The 21,240-nt window shown below is 35.8% G+C and overlaps 2 protein-coding genes across 2 annotated transcripts; both read left to right on the top strand.

Moving 5' to 3' along the window:
- Window positions 1–2,917: 2,917 nt before the first annotated feature.
- Window positions 2,918–6,047, top strand: LOC125223830 (RHOMBOID-like protein 1). The gene is made up of 6 exons (XM_048127127.2): window positions 2,918–3,427; window positions 3,632–3,795; window positions 4,781–4,944; window positions 5,036–5,295; window positions 5,373–5,499; window positions 5,593–6,047. The coding sequence occupies exons 1-6, from the start codon at window positions 3,123–3,125 to the stop codon at window positions 5,713–5,715; spliced, it is 1,143 nt and encodes a 380-aa protein (XP_047983084.1). The 5' UTR covers window positions 2,918–3,122; the 3' UTR covers window positions 5,716–6,047.
- Window positions 6,048–19,044: 12,997 nt separating this feature from the next.
- Window positions 19,045–21,136, top strand: LOC125223412 (expansin-A6-like). The gene is made up of 3 exons (XM_048126547.2): window positions 19,045–19,225; window positions 19,289–19,613; window positions 20,510–21,136. The coding sequence occupies exons 1-3, from the start codon at window positions 19,081–19,083 to the stop codon at window positions 20,817–20,819; spliced, it is 780 nt and encodes a 259-aa protein (XP_047982504.1). The 5' UTR covers window positions 19,045–19,080; the 3' UTR covers window positions 20,820–21,136.
- Window positions 21,137–21,240: the final 104 nt, after the last annotated feature.

Below are 21,240 nucleotides of genomic sequence, written 5' to 3' on the forward strand. Positions count from 1 at the left end.
GCTCCCAGAAAATGAGCTCAGTCTGGTAGTTGCTGCGCTCCGAGTCTTGCGTCGTGTCCGCCCAGCAGTTGGCTATAAGCTCGGACTCTGCTAGAGTGTAAGTAGTCCTTGCTCGCTTCGGCTTCTCATCGGAAGCCGTATCAGTCGCAGCCGTCGACTCCGGCGACGGCGCCTTCCCCTTCCTGCTCCTGGAAGGCGGGTCGGCGGGCGTTTCTTCCACCTCGTAGTCGTCCGTGCTGAGTGTCGGATCCGTTGTGTACGTCGCGGCCTGAGATCCTTCGTCGTCTGGAGTGGCTCCAGGGGTGTCGAACAACGATGTGACTATCTGGGGGCGATACACATCGTCGGTTGGAGAGGGCATGCTGAGGGTAGACTGGAAGTACGGAGAAAGTCTGCGCACCGGAGGAGTCTGCAATGGGGACGGACCCGCATATGGATATTGGCCGGGAGGAGAACCCATCGACAACAACGAGGCCATCCACTGCTGATTTGCTTCATCAGTGGGGTTGGGATTTTGGGAACTCGACTCTTTGCCTTTACCTTTTCGAGATTTTTTCCTATTTGAACTCATAATTTTGAAGATTGAATATAAAAGATTGAGAAAATGAGATTGAAAATTGAGAAAATGAAGATTGTGTGTGATGAATGGAGGAGGAGGAGGAATTATATATAGGGGAAAAAATAGCCGTTGGGTATTTAAAAAAAAAAAAAAAAAAAAAACGCCGGAAAACGCCGAACGCGCCTACAGTGGCCGGCGTTCACTCGGCGTTAATTCGGCGTTTTTTTCGGGGGCCGGCGTTAATTCGGTAGAATTAACGCCGGAAAAAACGCCGAATTCACCCCATTGGCGGCGATTTCTCGGCGAAATCCGGCGATAAAACGCCGGATTTAACGCCGCCAGCCAGTGGGAGTGCTCTTAAACCTCTTTCTATTCCTGTGGCCCAATACATACAGTATGTTACGACCCATAACAATACAACTACAGTGTATATGTATGAAGGCTAATTGATAGTACTATCTCACAAAGGCCCAAAAATAATTCCACTGAAAAGGAAAATTGGATATTTAAACAAAAATTATAAGGTGCGACATTTGAAATGGAAATAGTATTAATACATGTAGACACAAATATAATAAAATAAAATACGATAGTTACAATGAATGATTTTATCGGGAGTTAAAGTGGTATTTCCTCCGTCCTCTATTAATTGTTCAATTTTATCATTTTCATCTGTCCTTTATTAATTATCTTTCACTCTTTATCATAATAATAAGTAGGTTCTACATTACACTAACTCGTTTCACTCATATTTTATTGTATAATGTATAAAACTAATATATAAAAGGGAGACTCATATTCCACTAACTTTTTCAACTCTCTTTCCTTTACATTTCTTAAAACTCGTGCCGGAACAAAAGTGGACAATTAATAGAATAATAGGGGACGGAGGAAGTATCGTAATAATTGAAATGTTGAATTTATAAAGTTAAATAACATTAAGTCAATAAAATTAATAGTACCTTCTAATTTTATCTTTAAGATGGGAAACTTAATCATTTCTTTATTTTATAAATTACTTTATTTTACATATGAAACTAATTAATTATTGTATTTGTCATCTAAATAGAACTACTAACATTTTAGTATATGTAGATACGATACTCGTTTTAAACATTAGCATACTCGTTTCGTCGACGAAATATTGTCCATATTTGATTTGGCGTGGATTTTAAAAAATGTAAAGAGAATTGAGTGGAAAAAGTTAGTGAAATGTGGATCCTATATTCATATTCTAGTTGAAAGTTGTCTACATTCTATTACTCCTAGTATAAAGTTTAATACTAATAGAATGTGAGTGTAATGACCTAATGGAAAGTGATGTCCATTCACTAAAAATAGAAAATATACAGCATGGATAACATTTTATGGACGAATGGAATATTATAATTACGTTATTCATTTGCATTTTTGTTTTAATGCTAATAAAAAATAGTACTCCCTCCATCCTAAGATAAGTGACCTACTTCTTTTGGGCATGAGATTTAAGGAATGGTATTTAAATAAGTTAAAGTGGAGAGAGTAAAGTATGAGAGAGGGAAAAGTAGAGGAGAGAAGAGAGAATAAAGTAGGTGGAGAATAAAGTAAGAGAGATGACTTTTTGCTAAAAATGGAAATAGGTCACTTACAGTGGGACACCCCAAAAAGGAATACAAGTCACTTATCTTGGGACGGAGGGAGTATATATGAAATGGCAGAAGGCGCCTAGTAGGCGCCTAGTGCAGTGGCACCACAAAATGCTCTAGGATCGGGAGAATAACATCGATGATGCGGTGATCATTTTACACGTATTTTTTAGGAGTCGAAGAAATATGAGCTTCTCAATGGATCTTCAAAGTTTAACAAGAAGAAAGAAAGAAAGTGATATGTGAAAGAGAGAATAAGAAATACACATGCCTACAATTATTGGAGCTAATTGTTTGAGAATATCAACCATTAAATATCTTATAGTACTAATTTAATATTTGAGTAAATAGTTTAACAATGAGGACTATTTCCTCTTTCTGTATATAAATGTTCATATTGTTATTTTAGCATATATACTTAATGTCGTATTTCATTTTTAATAGTTGCGTAAAAAACTTAATTATGAGAAAATGTGGTACATCTCATCTATTCATACTAGAAAAGTAATCTGGAAATGAAATCCTCATGGAATATATTCTTTGATTAGGGATTTTCTCCGGCATTCGAGGCATATAAGGCGCCACTTACCATCATCAACAAAATCTGCAAAAATTAACAATTTCCTAAAGTTGAAGATAAAGAAGAAAATAAAACCCATGTTTGAACGCATCAAATTCAAACTAAATATTAATATTAATATTAATAAACTAAAACAACCAATTAATTAGAAAAAGTAAAGTTGATGAAGAAGAAGAAGATGAGCAGCTACAGCTACAGCTTTCCTTGCGAAGGCCGCCGCGCAAAAAAGTTACTCCAATAGAAAAAGACCAAATTCAATCTCTCTCATCATACATGATTTCGTCAATTAACCTAATCCCCTTTCTCTCAACCACCATTCTCACCTAATCATCTCTCTCTAAAAACCAACCCCTTGCCGATGGCCACCGTATCAGATACCGCCCCCATGCTTGGCCAGGCGCGGCGGAGCGGCAGCAAAACCATCCATCCCGCCTCACTGGAATCTCCATCCCCCGCCTCACCCTTCAGGGAGGTGAAACATTTCAAGAAATGGTTTTCATGGCTGATCCCCACCTTCGTCGTCGCAAACATAGTCATGTTCGTCATCTCCATGTATGTCAACAATTGCCCCAAAAATTCCCTTTCCTGCGTCGCTCCATTTCTCGGAAGGTTTTCTTTTCAGCCATTTAAGGAAAACCCCCTCCTTGGACCGTCGTCTTCGGCGTAAGCTCTTTAATTTGAGCTCTGTTGCTTCAATTTTGGATTACTAGGGTTTTGGTGAGAAAAGTGGTTTATTTGTGTAATTGAATGATGGAAAATTGTTTATATACTTGGATTGGAGCTAATCTGTGATAAGACTTGGCTGACTTGCATAAGTATGGATTCATAATTGATGGTTGACATTTGAAGAGCGATCTTGTGGTTTAGGTTATTGAAGATGGGAGCTTTAGATGTGAGTAGAGTTGTGGATAGACACCAAGGGTGGCGCCTCATCACTTGTATGTGGTTACATGGTGGGCTCTTTCACTTACTTGCAAACATGTTGAGCCTCATAGTTATTGGCATCCGCCTCGAGCAAGAATTTGGATTTGGTGAGTCAACAACACCAATTCATCCCTCTGTTTATGATAATGATGCTCATGTTTAGTTGTCTATAGAGTAAATGTAGCAGCATCACTGTACTTGATAAAGACAGGGTTTATTGTCATCTTTGTGTGAGGATGTATTATTTGCATCATTGAATTGCATCTTCGGATCTTCCTCCAGATCGCCTTATAGGAAGTAAAGGACTTGTGATTATTTTGCAATTCTAGGGTGCCATAGCATTTGCTCACATCTCTATCAAGATCGGCAGACTTGTCCCTGTAGGCTGAGGTTGACAGATTGATAATTATATCATCAACACTTGCAACAATATTTACTTGTAGTTGGTTATCATCATCTACTTGTATTAAATGCTGTATAATTGTAGCTGTACATAGCTTTCGCCCACTGAACTTGGCCTATTCACTACACATGTTGGTTTATGTCCCCCATCCTTTTATTTTAGATAGCCTTGTGCTACGGATGTCTTGTGCTTTCTATATTGAAACCGGCCTATTCACTACACATGTTGGTTTATGTCCCCCATCCTTTTATTTAGATAGCCATGTGCTACGGATGTCTTGTGCTTCACTTATTGAACTCGGCCTATTCACTACACATGTTGGTTTATGTCCCCCATCCTTTTATTTTAGATAGCCATGTGCTACGGTCTACGGATGTCTTGTGCTTCACATATTGAACTCGGCCTATTCACTACACATGTTGGTTTATATCCCCCGTCCTTCTAATTTAGATAGCCATGTGCTACGGATGTCTTGTGCTTTCCATATTAAACCTATGTGATCATGTTCGTTCCATTGACTTCTCTTCATCATAATCATGCCATACCTTCACTAGAAACACATGCCAGTTCTGTACTTGGATACTTAGATATATATCGAGTTTCAGCAACAAGGCACCCTATTTCCTCTAAAAATTAGTAGTTATTTGTTAATATTTGATAAGGCATGATGTTATGAACGATATTTACAGTGCGCGTCGGTCTCCTCTATCTCATCTCTGGATTGGGTGGAAGTGTGCTATCCGCTCTCTTTATCCAAAGCAATATATCTGTTGGGGCGTCTGGTGCTCTGTTTGGTTTATTGGGAGGAATGTTGGCAGAGCTAATTGTTAACTGGACCATATACGCTAACAAGGTACTGATTCTATCCAATGGCAACTAAACTTTATCCAAGTCTCAATGTTTCGCTGACACATGGTCGTTCACAACTTAAAATGATCATGCAGCTTGCCGCTTTAACCACCCTCGTGATAATCATTGCTATCAACTTAGCTGTGGGAATCCTCCCGCACGTGGACAACTTCGCCCATATTGGAGGGTTTCTCTCGGGTTTCCTTCTTGGTTTCGTATTTCTGATCCGCCCGCATTTTGGATGGGTTAACCGGAGATACGGCCCTGCTGGGCACCCTTCACAATCATCAGGTGCTAAATTTAAGACTTACCAGTACGTGCTATGGGTGCTCTCACTGATCCTTCTCATTGTTGGGTAAGCATCTGTCTTTTCTATCCAAATTTTTCCGATAAATACCTCCATTATTTAGTCTTATCCCGTGTGCCATGTAGGTTCACCGTGGGGATGGTGCTGCTTCTCCGTGGTGTCGATCTAAACGATCACTGCTCCTGGTGCCATTACCTAAGCTGCGTTCCCACTTCAAGATGGAGCTGCAACACGGAACCCATCTCGTGTCAGGTGAGGAGCCACCCGACATCCCTCTCCAATGGCGCTCGCTTGTCTTGTAATTTTATTGTATTGGTAAATGATAAATCTTTTGTTGAACTGCAGGCGGTATCGATTGGGAACGAGTACACCTTAACATGCTCAAACAACGGAAGAAACAGTACGTATACACTATTCAATCCGTCACAGAGTCAAATTCAAGGATTGTGCGCAGAGCTCTGTCGGTGATCGGATGGCTCCTCCATTGGCCGTCGTCTCATCTCTCAGGTTCACTGGTGTTTATACAGTTTGATGGATCTGTTGTTTTGTGCATAAATATATCGAAAACGAGCTGCCGCTTCGTTGGCTGGAGCCGTTACTCGTCAGGCTCATTGCATGCAATTCTTTGTAAATTAACAGCTGTAGTCCGTTTATTTGTTTATCTTGTTTTTATGAAATGTGACTTTTCTTTTGTGTGTGAATCTTGTCGGAGTAGATTTTGGTTCTACCAAGGCAGAGTTTCAGCATATGAGATTTATGTACTATAACATTTTTGTTTTATGTTTTTGAATTTCCATTTACGTTTTTGCTGACTAAGATTTTCAAACATACTCCCTTCATCCAAAAAAAATAAGGCAATTGGGGGATGACACGGGTTTTTAATATAGAATTGATAAAGTAAGAGATAAGGGAAAAAAGTAAGAGAAAATGATAAAAAGTAAGTGAGAAGTAGTGTTAATGGAATGATGTGCAGGATTATTATTTGTTGGAAATTTTTCATAAATGAATGTGATTCATTTTTCGGCCAAAAATGGTAAATGTGCTTTATTTTTTTGGACGGAGTGAGTAATATTCAAAGTAGTAGTAGTGGATGGTGATGGGTTTGGAATTCTATAATGTGCAAATAATTTTTAATCTTTTTTACTTGATATTTGACAAGCTTTATTATTTTTTGTGATGATATAACAATTGATTTCGAGCATCCGCAATGGTGCTTAGGCCAGCCATAGGCCAGCCATTCTCTCCCCTGCCACGTCAGCAACACTAAAAAAACCACCTGCCACATCAGATTTAGGCCAGCCATAGTCCAGCCGCAATAAAAATAATTCAAAATATACTACATTTACGGAATTAAAATTACGATTAAAATACGGAATTAAATTTACGACACATATACGGAAAAATTCACTAATTGCATTTAAAAAAGTTACATAGATAAAAAAAAATTACATGCATAATAAAGAGAAAAAACTATCGCCGTGCAATCCTCCGTGCCCACAACTCTTCAATTATATCCTTTTGGAGTTGAATATGAGCATCCACTTGGCGCATGTTGGCAAATTCCTTGAGTCGGCCGGCTTCATTGAGAGGTACCCCCTGTCGTACACTAGGGGTGGCCGTTCCGTGGCTTGGACCGGCTTCATCGTCACTGACCCAACTAGTCAGCTGTACGCCTTCGTCTTCGACGATCATGTTGTGCAGGATAATGCAGGCGTACATTATCTCGGAAACGCATCCGACATCCCACAAACGCGTTGGGCCCTTAATTGCCGCCCATCGAGACTGGAGCACACCAAATGCGCGCTCCACGTCCTTGCGCGCCGACTCCTGTCGTTGCGCAAAGTAGGCCTTCTTTTCATCACTTGTTTGTCGGATCGTCTTCACAAAGACCGGCCACCGAGGGTATATCCCATCCGCCAAGTAGTAGCCCATATCATGCCGGTTGTCGTTGGCCACAAAAGAGACGGCTGGACCCACGCCCTGGCACTTCTCGTTGAAGAGGGGAGACGAGTTCAGGACGTTGAGGTCGTTGTTCGACCCGGCTACCCCAAAATACGCATGCCAGATCCACAGCCGGTAATCAGCTACGGCCTCGAGGATTATCGTGGGGTTCTTTGACTTGTAGCCGGTCGTGTAGGCCCCCCTCCAGGCAGTCGGACAGTTCTTCCACTCCCAATGCATACAGTCTATGCTGCCTAACATCCCCGGGAACCCATGCTTCTCCCCGTGCATCTGCATCAAATTCTGACAATCTTCGGGAGTAGGGCTTCGAAGGTACTGCTCACCGAAAATGCTGATCACGCCCCCACAGAACTCCTTCAGACATTTCAGGGCTGACGACTCACCGATGTGGAGGTACTCATCCCACATGTCTGCCGCGCCTCCGTAGGCCAACTGCCTGACTGCCGCCGTGCACTTTTGGATAGGGGTGTGGCCGGGTCTGCCAGCCGCATCGTGCCTGAAGCGGAAACACAGATATTGACGCTCCAATGCCCCAACGATGCGCATAAACAACTCCCTGCGCATTCTAAAACGCCGCCGGAACATGTTGGCGGGAAACCGCGGGTACTCTGCAAAGTAGTCCTCGTACAGCCGCTGATGTGCAGCTACGTGATCCCGATCAATCACTGCTCGGTGGTGGACAACTCGTGGAGGGCGAGGTATCGCCTGCTGTTCCACCATACGCATGTACCGCTCCATCCCGCGGTTCATGTAGGCCTCCATAGCCTCGTTCATCCTCCGTTCGTACTCCTCAGGATCCACACCACTACCACTACCGCTACCACTACCGCTACCACCCGCGTTACTCATCGTTCGATGATGCTCTTGTACAGAAAGTTAGAGAGATAGAAAACTCGTTAAAACAAGTGGTGCAAATGAAAATGAAACGAAAATCGCGTTTATATATGATTTAAAAAAAAAAAAAAACGAAAATCGGCGCTGGCCGATCGGGCCTCCACAATGGCGGCTAGCCGATCGGCTAGCGCTTCGGCCAGCGACGAGCGATCGGCCAGCCCACGCCGATCCGCTCGCCGAAATCGCCCTCGCCGGTTGCAATGGTTCGGCTAGCCGATCGGCTAGCGCGACGCATCGGCTAGCCGATCGCTAGCCGACCATTGCGGATGCTCTTCTAGCATATTTTTGGCTTGCACGAATATTTTCCACACTTCAAGAAAACCTGACGTGTAACATTTTGATATCAATATCTATATCAATGTGACAACATCAGTACAACAGCCTGCTCACAATAATTATGTCAGTAGTAGTATATTTTAAAATCAGTAATTGAAATAAAATTATAAATATGTAAGATAATTTTTTGATTTTTCTCTTTTACTTTTTATTCTTCACCTTTGATATTTTCTTTCTCTCAAATTAATCTTTTGCAACAATTTTTCTTCTACTTCTCTTGTTTCAGCTTCCTTATCTGAAAAATGGTCTGCTTAAGGACAACATATGATATTGTAAAAAATATATGTGCTAGGGGCTTTAAGCCATACACCAATAGATGTATCCGCGAGTGCTATACAATGTTATTTGGTCTTAGGCTAGTTTTTTGTAAAGTGAATGGAGAAATTTTTTTCATACCACATCATTTTTGTATTACTGGAAAATTTTGAATATACCTTCTTTTGCCACTAATAAAAAAGTAGTGCTGTCACAAATGTCACAAATTTTTAATGTATTAGAATTAAATTATTGATGTCACAAATTGCACAAGCTACAAAATTCATTTTGTCTGTGACTTCCAAAAATGAATAACATAATAAATTTAGCTTGGATTTTTATATTTCTTCTTATAAATTAATGATGTCAAGAGTAATTTATAAGGTATTAGTAGAATTTATCAAATGAATAATAAACTACGGACAATGCAAATTAAAGAGAATAGTGCTCATATAAGATATATAGAATATCCTTTTAATTTCGATCTATCGGGTCATATTCTAATGTAGGGGTGAGCAAAATAACCGAAAACCGAATATCCGAACCGAACCAAACCAAAATTTTGAAATTCGGTTCGGTTTTTCGGTTCGGTTCGGTTTTAAAAATACAAAAATTTTGGTTTTTCGGTTCGATTCGGTTTGGGCGGAAAAAAAAAAACCGAAAAATCGAATTATATTTTAAATATATTATTATATATTTTTATCCTATTAATTTAGTATATTATACCATATATATAATATATATTCTTCTAATATATTTTTATATAATAAATATTATATATATTATATTAATTTTATATTATATATATTTATATTCTATTAGTATAAATAAAATAAAATAAATTAGATATATTAAAACATACTATTTTTTTTCGGTTTTTCGGTTTTGTTTTGAATTTTCGGTTTTTTCGGTTTGGTTCGGTTTTTTAAGTTCGGTTTTCGATTTTTCGGTGTTCGATTTTTCGGTTTTTCGGTTCGGTTCGGTTTCAATTTTAGCCTAAATTCGGTTTTTCGGGTTCGGTTCGGTTTGGGCGAAAAACCGAACCGAAACCCGAATGCACACCCCTATTCTAATGCTTATAGCACCCTAATCCAAAATCAAGACCAAATCTCCACACTTAGATTTCAAAATGAGTGGATGAGATTAAATCTTACGAATCTCAATAAATAGTAGATAAAATATCAACAAAAGGGTAATATTGTCATTATGTTATCATATGATAATTTTCGTGATTGTTTTTTTATATCAACAACAAATATCAACAATATGACATAAGAATATCAACACTAGTACAAGAAAATATCAACACATATTTATTGAGATTTCTACATGATTTTATTGAGATTTTTACATGATTTTATTGAGATTTTTTGATGTATTTGTTGATAAAAATCTTGTTATCAACATTTACGAAAACTAAAATAAAAAATATCAAATTTCATCATCCGAACATCGTCGGAACATATGCAATTGAGATCTCGTTGGAATCCTTAAAAAATTATCTTTAATTTGATATATTTTTTGCGAAAAAATATTTTAAATCGAGAGAGTTACGTAAATTTAAAGTTTTAAGATGATTTTAATGAGAGAGAATTGACGTTAATACCCTCTAATTTTATTTATTAATTTTCTTAATTTAAATATAATTAATGTGGCATTATTTCAACCACTGGATCTTCTAATCTAATGACTAATTAGTCTTAGTTTGAGATTGCTAATTAGTTAGCAATTCATCACTCCCTTCTATCTATATACGTTAAACCCAATGCAAAAAAATGTTTTCCATCAGAATTTTTATATCATAATTAAGTTTAGCAATTTGCAGAGCATAAAAATTAGTTTTAAAAACTAGTGATTCTCGGTGTACTAGCTAAACCCAATGGCATTAAGTAGTGGAGAGTATTGAATTTCGACAATGTGACATGTTGTGGTCGCAACAAATTTATTTTGAAATATGCAAGTAGTCGTTGAATTCAGAAATCCCAGTTACAATTAATTTGCTCTTCCAATAATAGAGAATGCAACAAAAACACACTTGTGTAGTTAATAAGAACAACTGCTATTATACATTTATACCTACGACGGAACGGCTATATAATATAGCCTAGATTGAAATTACATATATGTTCCTTCATTTTTTTAGTTTTTACACCGAAATGTATAGTATCACACGGAGACAAGATTTAAACCCAAGACCTTTCACTAAGGAGCAAGGACGAAGCCAAGAATTCTATAGAGATGGGCCAAAAATATATAGAAGGATATTTTAAGGATTAGAGAAGGGGCATATATAAAGGATATTTCAAAAAAATTTAAAATTAATCATCAAAATAATATAAATGTTTTTTTTTGAGGTGGGGCATTTGCTCCTTGTGAAGCTAATATAGATCCGTCCCTGCTAAGGAGAGTGTTGTGTTATTCGAGCACATGAAGTTGGCATCCAATAACTCCGCGCATACATGATTTGAAGTTTGAACTCAATACATCTTTCTAAGATATTTTATGAGACAATTTTATGATGTCTCGTAATATCTTTGTCTCTTAAATTAGGTCTCATTAATAATTTCTTTTAATTAATAGATTATACTTGTAGCATTATATCGAATTTTCAATCAATTATTGTCCATGAACTTGTTCTATTCGTATCAAGTTTTTACCTTGTTGGGCGGCAAAGTTGAGCTTCAACTTTTATCAAATGGATACTTTTAAATTTTGTAAGTTGTTTCCATTTGTTGAAAGATTACAAAACAGCTGAAATTATTCCGCCAGTCTCACAAGGGATTTGTTCTCTATTCTTCTTTTGTCCCTTTCAAAATTATAATCTTCCTTTTTTCTACTGATGAATGTAATAAATTTAAAGATTTTAAACTTTTTTTAAAAAAAAAACATCAAGAACTTGATTCAGATGGCCGCTAAATTTAATGCGGATAATTAAATGTATAACACAAATAAATAGTAGTACTACAAATTATATTTATAAATTTTATAATTTTGGAACATGAAGTCACTACTATATATATACAAATTGGGACAATAATTCAATAATAAGCCCTAAATATTTATTAAAGCAAAGTAGATTCGCATATCGAGCCATTCAATTTGCTATTCAATCATAGACCATGAATTAAAATAATAGAGATCCAATTACACAGACATAATTTTCTGACAATTTATAACAGACTTGGTAGCATCCGTCCCCTAATTTTTGAGTCATTCTATAGGGCGCCGCAATCTCTCTCTCATGAACCCTAAAATAAGTAGAAAATCAGTTATTCCATTAAAAATCTCGATTTTTTTTGGGAATTATGATAAAACGGGTGTAAAATGAATAAGAAATGAGTGTATTTAGATATAAATTTAGAATATTAAAAATAATTTAATAAACAAATCAAATTATTATTGTCGCCTGCGGAGAACTGCCTCTGGGCCCGACTTCACACCACAAGGAGGTAGAACGGTTGGCCGCATCTCCGTGCAATGGAGCAGTGTCTAGGACGACTCCATTGTGAATGGCCTTGAGCATAAGAAAATCGCGTGACATGTCTCATAATTACACGTTTTCCGCAGCGCACGAAGGGCGGGCGCTCTCTAACAAAATACGAGATCAAAACATTATTTATATTAAATGCATATTAGTAGTTATAAATATGCAAGATATATATATCACGTGTTGCGGTCCTGTCCAAGGCACAAAGTATATATATGAATGTAGCTATGGATTTATGGAGAAATTTCGAACAATGTGTGTGCAGTTATTTTTGCAAATTTAATTTAGTGATACTACTAAAATAGGTGACGCGATGTCTCACTATTATGTTTGTAGTGCTCTTTAATTCGATTTTCATCTTGTATAAATGAGATTCACTTTTATATCAACGTATTTCCTGCATTTCAGAAAATCAAAGTAATCACTTGGGTTTTCCATATTAATCTCGAAACAACGTATACGGAGTATTAATTATCTATTTTTTGAAAGCATTGAACTAAATGATAGTACTCCTATACAACTATATATGGTGGCATTCGGTTGCCATGACTAATAATCATGAGACTATTCATCTAGAATTAAGTTGTGGGATTATTTTAGTTGGAGAGGGGAGACTATGACTAATTATTATGAGACTATCCATCTAGGATTAAATTGTAGGGTTCAATCTTATGAACCAAACATGATACATATTTAATTATGAGATTTAATTTTGGCAACCGAACACCCCTATGTCTCCTATGTCTATGTGTAAGAATTAATCAAACGTGTCGAAGTTTTAAATGGAGGGAAGCTTACTACTGGGCGACGACATGGATTGGTCGAAGCCACTTACATATAAAAGATTTAACATGAAGAGAAAAATATATATATACAAACAGATTTCATTCAATTTTGACCGATCAAATAAATCACAAAGTCAAGAATTACAATAGTGACACTACTTGTTTGAAATATGACTATTTAATATGCCCCTTGTAACAACTTATAGTGATTATTGAAAAATAAATAACATTGAGCCCATATGTTCAAAAAATGGATATTGTAGATGAGATGCAGGGAGAGAGAGGGTAAGATAAATGGTGAAGAGAGAATGAAAGAGAAACAATGAATGTGATATTCGAAGAAAAATAGATAATGAGATAATGTAAATGTAATACTTGTATAGGATGCCACCACCCCTTAAAATAACATCATGCCACCATTTCTAGCCAATCATTTATACATGTGGACGAATAATAAGCTGCCACGTAGCAAAAAAAATTAAAAAAAATCCGAAAAAGACAGCCAGCAATTTGTTGGTTTTTATCCAGCAATTTTTCTTGTCCAGCAATATCCGACACGCTATACAACAATCTATAGATTGTTGTGTAGTGTTTGTAATATTGTTGTGTAACGTTTATAATATTGTTGTATAAGTGGTGTCACGGTGTCACTTTAAGAGGGATTGTCATTTTAACACAAACTATATATGTAATACTTATATATGTCTAAGGACTATCTACGATATTAAAATTCACGATTATTCAATTGTCTATGAATTGTTTTTGTAGTACACTCTTTGAACAGATAAGTGGAGTATGTATTTGTATGGTACCAACACCTGAATGTTGAACTAAAATAAAAAAATAAAAATAAAAATTGGAGAGGCTTGTACTTGACATTATTTTTTATTGGGGATACTTCGAATTGAATTACCAATCGATGGCCCAGACTCCGCATTCTGTATTTTATAGCGAATGATAACGAGCACATATTAATAAGGTAAATTCTGACTAAAGTCAACTTCAAGTTATTGTAAAATAGTGTATTAATTACAAAAATAATATATCACCGGCCACTAATTTAAAATAGTTGTCAAAATAATGGTAAAATAATACAGTATATTTTTGCTAATGAAGTGGTACGGAGACATTGGGAATCAAAGTACATGCAGCCTCCATCGAATCAAATTTGTTCCAAAGGAATGAAGAAATTAGTACTCCATTTTTCATTTTTCAATTATAATTTTGTTTATATAATGAAACGCCTATATTTTTAAAAACAATATAGGATAATATAATCACTAATCCATTATATACTAAGATAGTAAGATAGATTGTTATTTTAGGATATATACCAAAGTCGTATTATTTTTATCATTTGATTCAATATGTTTACTAGAAAATCTTTGGTCCTCGTTACTTTTTACTATTAAGAAAGTGAAATATACTCATTTTGTCCTATAAATTAGTAGTAATACGTACAATATACATACATTGTGTATGAAGAAACTAACATTAACAATATAGTTGCATATTAGCTTGTGATTTGATCACTAGATAACGTACTCTCGAATGGTCAAAGCCGTAAACAATAAAATATTGTGTATACATCATTTTGTTTTCTAATTCTTGCTTACTTACCACTTTATCTTTATAATTATTCTCTATAATTTGAAAATTCTGACTCCTGCATGTGATAATCATTAGCTGATAGTAACTCAAGTGGCACACTTGCACTCATTGACCATAAAATCGATCAGTTTGAGATTAATAAGTAATTTTTGTATTTTCTCACACACACACAAAAAAAAGCATGTGTAAACTACAAACAAAACTATAACAAACAATGATCTGGATCTCCATGAATTTGACCAAAAATGTAGTACTAAATGAGTAAATTAACAAAAAATGTAATTCGATACTTTTAACCAAAAATAGCATTGATATGAAATGAACCCTTCGTGTGTCAAAAGATAATTTTAACCAAAAATAGCAAAAGATAGTTTTTTCTTTTTCATACTAAAATATAGTATAACGTGTCATCATGTATTTAATGTATGAGATTATAAATGGATTATTGCAAAATGAGAACAATTTTATTTTAGAATAGGGGGTGACATACACATTCACATGTGTAAACGTGGAGGGAAGGATAGGGGTTGGAGCAAATTTGGTGGGCAGTTCACATGTGTTAGCATGGCCAATGAATTTTGTAAATTTAAATAGAATGACTCATCAAATCTTGCCAATATCATCTTTTTTTGCCTGTTTAGATCCGCCTGCCTATTTTAAATGCTCTTCCACCATCCCCAACGGTATCACCACCATTTTTATTTCACCAATCTAACTTCATTATGTCTTATTTTGTTTTGTATATTTCGTTTCATTTTAATGTCTTGAAATTTTCTATTAATATTGCAAATTATGTAAATTATCAAAGCATGGTTTGTTATTTATTCATGTTTCTGAAGTTGTAAAAAAAGTGAATTAATCGAACTCTATTTTTTAAAATGATTTGTAGAATTAATGCCGTGGATATTAATTTTGAGGTATTAGAATTAAAATAAATGCAACATAGTATTTGACTATTTGTCAACTTTGAATTTGAATTATAGTAGAAAAAAATGTGTGGCCATTCGAGTGTACCACATTAATGTCTCTTCATTACGCCTAATATAATTGGGTATAATTGGATTTTGATGGTTGAGTACAACCATGGGCAAATTGATTATAGTGGAAATTATGCTTCCAAATAAACCATATTCTCTCTTTTTGTCTATACTTAATTAGAGATAACATTGTAGGTCCAAAACTATACTCTATTTAGTGATAAGAGATAGTTAGGTCTCATATAATACATCGCTATAAAACGAAATTAACATTCGTGGCACTTGGCCTTAAAATTAATTACTAATACTACTACATAAATTGAATAGATTATAGAAAAGTTAGTACTAATATTTAAAAAATAAATAGGGAGTATATAATACTACACCTCGCAAAATGTATTCTCTGAATATTATCATTATTAGTATGATTTTTATTGTTATAAGCTGTATAAATTAATAAAATAAAATACACGACCAAAACATACACTAGATCTTGCAAAATTCAATTAGTGGCGGTTTAATAATGAGATGAACGCGCTATAAATATTCTTGTGGCAAAGAATAACAAATATGAATTCCACAAACGGTCATTAGATCGAGTTATTTTCCTAATACTGATAATTTAGTAATAAATACATATAATCAAGTAATCAACTAGCACCACCCAATTTTTTATTTTCGACTTACTTTTAAGTATTATTACATAGTAATACGTTCATTTGTAGTAATATAGAAAAATCATAAATATTTGAACGCTTGCGTGGAAGAAACATCGTCACATTAACTTTCGATCCTATAATTACTTTCAAACATGCATATTTTGCTACAAATCGATACAGCCCTATGATTGTAATGATGTATACGATTTGTCTAAGATTAAAATTGCTAGTATTTTTTTAAAGCAATTACTACTATTCAATAAGTTGGCCTTTCTAGCGTATTTCGAGGTTAAATCATAGTAATAATGATACTATATTGATGAACAATACTTAATTACCAATTTGACCAGTAAATAAAAGCAGCACATGGGCAGTTTGAGAATGAGAATCGACGGGGCACAATAGTAATTTTGAGAATTGATCATATCGTCGGTTCGCATGTGGAGTGGGCTTATCATATAGTTGGAGCTTCCAAATTAAAGTAGTACCAAATTGAACTCCATTTTTTTTATTTATATACTATACCATACATTAGTAATTTTTTAAAATCCCTAGGCATTTGAGTGCACATGATTTTCTGCAATGCAGTTGATGTGACGCTATTTTCGTATTATTTGCGACACACGATTATATATAGTATTCACGGTTTATGAAATCAGTTGGATTTCATTATTGCGTTTTGTTTTACGTAAAATATTTCGTCATACCAAATTCAATTATCACATACGTGCAGGCTTGCAGTGTGCATGGATAATAATAAATAGTACTATTATAAAAGGAATATTAGTTTGAAGTTTGAAGGGACGGGGTGGAACATAGTATATTACATGAATTAATTATTATTATTATTATTTCTTAAAAACCAATATAAGTATTTTAGTGAGGAACATATTACTATTATATTTCAATATACATTGTTTCCCCTAAGAAAGGGCAGAGGAAATGTGAATTAAGCCGGGTGTATTGATGGCTTTCCTTTTTCGCAAAGGCAGCAAACAGTTGTGATTGGTGGAGAGTAAATGTAGTGCTGCCTAATCCGATTAATCTAATACTCAGGTGAATCAATTTAATTTGTAAAACAATTGTTAAAATTTCAGTATTAACGAGATGGGCCCATTTTCAGTAAAATTTATTACCTTGCGCGTTCTTTGTTTTTGGAACTTAATTTGGGTTGGTTAGATTTAATAAATTTGGAAATCATTGTTATTAATGCTCTTAGTTGTCTACACAAAAAAATCGACTACCACAATAAAAGTTTTCGAACTGAATCATGGTGGTTTTATTGGTTAAAATTGTTCTTCTACGCCGCGTTGAGTATACAGAATGTAATTTTTCTTAAGTTAAAATATGATCTTATCATAGGGGAGTGTTATATTGCTAACTCAACACATATTTTTAATTATAATTAAATAATAGTAGCCATGAGATATTCAAATTATTAAGGGCATAGATTATCAATCCCGAAATGTCAATACGATCAACAAAAACGTCAATAAAGCCATATAATTAATTCCAAAAAATATCAATAGAGGTATTAATGTCAATTAACTACAAAATTAGTTACAACTAACTTTTAAAAGAAATCCCAAAACTTTATCATATAACATATATCAAATTAAAGATAATTTTATAAGGATTCCAACGATATCCTACATGCATATGTTCCGACGTCAAAATTTGAAAAAGAATTCAATTTTTTTTTTTAATTTTTTCGTATAGCAGAAAATGTCAACATACTATATAAAATATGTCAATATAATACATGTAGAATGTCAATATAAGCCATGAGTTAACATTCATAAAACATTGTGTTGACATTCTCAAAGCATTGTGTTGATATTTTCGAAACACTATATTGACATTTTCATCCAAAATCCTATGACCTTAAATTAGTTGTAGTTAGCAATTAAATAATGAGTTAGCAATTGATCACTCCCCCTTATAATAGAATATGTAGAATATTTGAGAGGCCATGGCCATTTGAATATTGTGTCATCGCTTCGATTATATTTATGTCATTAATCTCGTGCTATACATTTGTTATTTGTCACATAAATAACGTCTTTGTATCACATTTTCTTACATAGTTAGGATCACACACAATAAGGGGACGCGTGAGTCATATTTCTTTTCTGACTATCCTATTATAAGTCGGTCCTTTTCATTTTTGTTAAAAATAAAAAATATTTACTCATTCTTACTTTTAGCTCTAATACTTTATTCTCATTTAACCCTCTGCTTTATCTCTTTCCTTTAGCTCTAATACTTTATTCTCATTTTACTCTCTGCTTTATCTCTTTCCTAAAATATTTTGCTCCAGTTAGTACTACTTTTTTTCTAAATAGTGTCTAAAAAAAAGTAGTCCACCTCTGTAGTGGTATATTTTGGAGAGAAGGATTAGTGGTATATTTTGTGCGCATTTTGTACATTAGTCCATATATGAATAATAAGTTTATATGTTTGCGCGAATTCAATGTGAGTCAAATATTAGGAGTTGCCATTTTATCATTCATTTCAGAAACTTATGAGTCTAATCAAACTTTTTAACAATAACTATACTCTCATTAATGAGGACATACCGAAATTGGAATAAATTCCAACCTCCATTAATCAAAATTGACCGAGTTCAGTGATAAACAAAATTGACCCGATTCCAATTAATAAACGAATATCCTTACTCCTTGAATATAATTTTTTAAAAAAATCACCGAAACGCCGTAGAATTGCAATTTGGATGATATAATAAAAAGGGGGCGGCATTTATGAAGGCGAAAAAATGACAGCCCCTACCCTTGTTGCCTTGTTCCCTCCACCATAAGTAGCCCCCTCTCCTTCCCCAAAACCCTCCAGGTCTCTCCAGCTCAAAAATGGCAGCTCTTCTCCTCTGCATTGCCACCATCCTCTGCTTCCTCACCTCCGCCCAAGCCAGGATCCCCGGCGTCTATACCGGCACCCCCTGGCAACCCGCCCACGCCACCTTCTACGGCGGCAGCGACGCCTCCGGCACCATGGGTACCTACGCACATTTCATTTCTATTTTCATTTTTGGTTCCCTCAAATTTTGTTATGTTGCAGGCGGCGCGTGCGGGTACGGCAACCTGTACAGCCAGGGGTACGGCGTCAACACGGCGGCGCTGAGCACGGCGCTCTTCAACAACGGGCTGAGCTGCGGGGCGTGCTTCGAGATCAAGTGCGACGCGGCGCAGGACGCCAAGTCCTGTAACCCGGGCAACCCCTCCATCCTCATAACCGCCACCAATTTCTGCCCGCCAAACTTTGCCCTGCCCAACGATAACGGCGGCTGGTGTAACCCGCCCCGCACCCACTTCGACCTTGCCATGCCTATGTTCCTCAAGATCGCGCAGTACCGCGCCGGCATCGTTCCCGTCAATTTCCGCCGGTATAATCTAATTGCCTACTTTTTTATTTACTATACATACATGTTATTATGTTACTATTACATTCATAACTAGTGTTATTTGCTAAATTAGAAATGTCGTTTTCTAGGTGAAAACTATATAAACTTACATAAAAATTTTATTTGACACCTGGTATGCCTAGTTAATTACAATTTCAAAAATATAAGGGTTTCTTAAAATGATTTAGTTCCATATGTGATTTCGTATTGCTTTTGTGAATAATTGTCAGTGTAACAAGTTTTTTCATAGTTTGGTCTTGTGATATTCACACTTCTCCTCAGCTAAATCTAATGATTTCTAGTATTGGCCCAAAAATGTACTCCTAGAATTCAATTTTGTTACATATGTTTATTTTTCCATGAGCTTCGAATTATAATTAATTTGTTGGAGTACTAAAAAATGTTTTTTTTGGGCTATAAACTAGTCGGTTCTAGGTAGGAGTAGTTACTTTTAAGTTTTAAACTAACAGAATCCCTTCCACCTACTTTTTACTGCTACATTATTCCGGTTTCCGGTGACGTGAATGGACTATTTTGCCCCTCTAGTAAGCATACATGCAACATTGCCATGTCCGTGACGATTCTCAGTTTTGCTAGTGTATGAAATTTGCTGTTGTTGTAAATGTATTTTGACACAAATTGTTGTGTCGGACGGCATCTCTATACCTAAATTACTAAAATACCCTTTTAAGCTATACACCCACAACTACTTTAAGTTATTGTCCTCCCAACTAACTCGTACAAATTGGTCATTGCATCATTGTACGGTTGTACCTACCTTTTTTAGGGGAGGTTATTGTTCATTCAATTTCCGTTATGTCTCCCATCAATTTTTAATAATTTCTCAATTATTTAATCACTTGTTTATTGTTTTGCAGGATACCGTGCAGGAAGCAAGGAGGCATCAGATTCACGATCAACGGCTTCCGTTACTTCAACCTGGTTCTGGTCACCAACGTTGCGGGTGCAGGGGATATCGTGCGCGTGAGCATCAAGGGAAAGAACATGCAGTGGATAGCCATGAGCCGTAACTGGGGGCAAAACTGGCAATCCAGCGCCAATCTTGTGGGCCAGGCCCTCTCCTTCAGAGTTTTCGGCAGCGACCGACGCTCGTCCACCTCTCTCGACGTGGCGCCCGCTAATTGGCAGTTCGGCCAGACCTTCTCTGGAAAGAATTTCAGGGTCTGAAAACCACCCTAAAAATGGTTGGGAATTCTTGGAATTTGCAACGGAGTCCTCCGTCTTTATCTATTTTTCGCTATTCCCCTAGAAGAAAGATATTATTAGGAAATGTGTGGAGAAGAAAGTATAAATGAAGTAAAGTGTGTGGAGGCTGAAGCGGCTGCAGGGAAAAATAGATGTAGCCCGCAGCTTCTGATTATAAATTTATAATGTAGTAGTACAATATTGGTAAGGAGAAAAAATGTTTCTTCTTTTTATAATTTTTTATTTTTCTTTATTGTTGTAAGGTGTTTGGAAAATTAATAAATGTTTGGTTTATTTCATGCTTGTAACGTACGACGCTAAATTTGATACAAATCATTAATTCAAGTTATCATTTTAATATTGTAATAATTCATTATATAATGGCACAAAGATGAAGGCTCAA

Source organism: Salvia hispanica, chromosome 1 (assembly GCF_029641045.1).
Source record: "Salvia hispanica isolate PSC_SH4W2 chromosome 1, Shi_PSC_v1, whole genome shotgun sequence".
NCBI classification, from domain to species: domain Eukaryota; kingdom Viridiplantae; phylum Streptophyta; class Magnoliopsida; order Lamiales; family Lamiaceae; genus Salvia; species Salvia hispanica.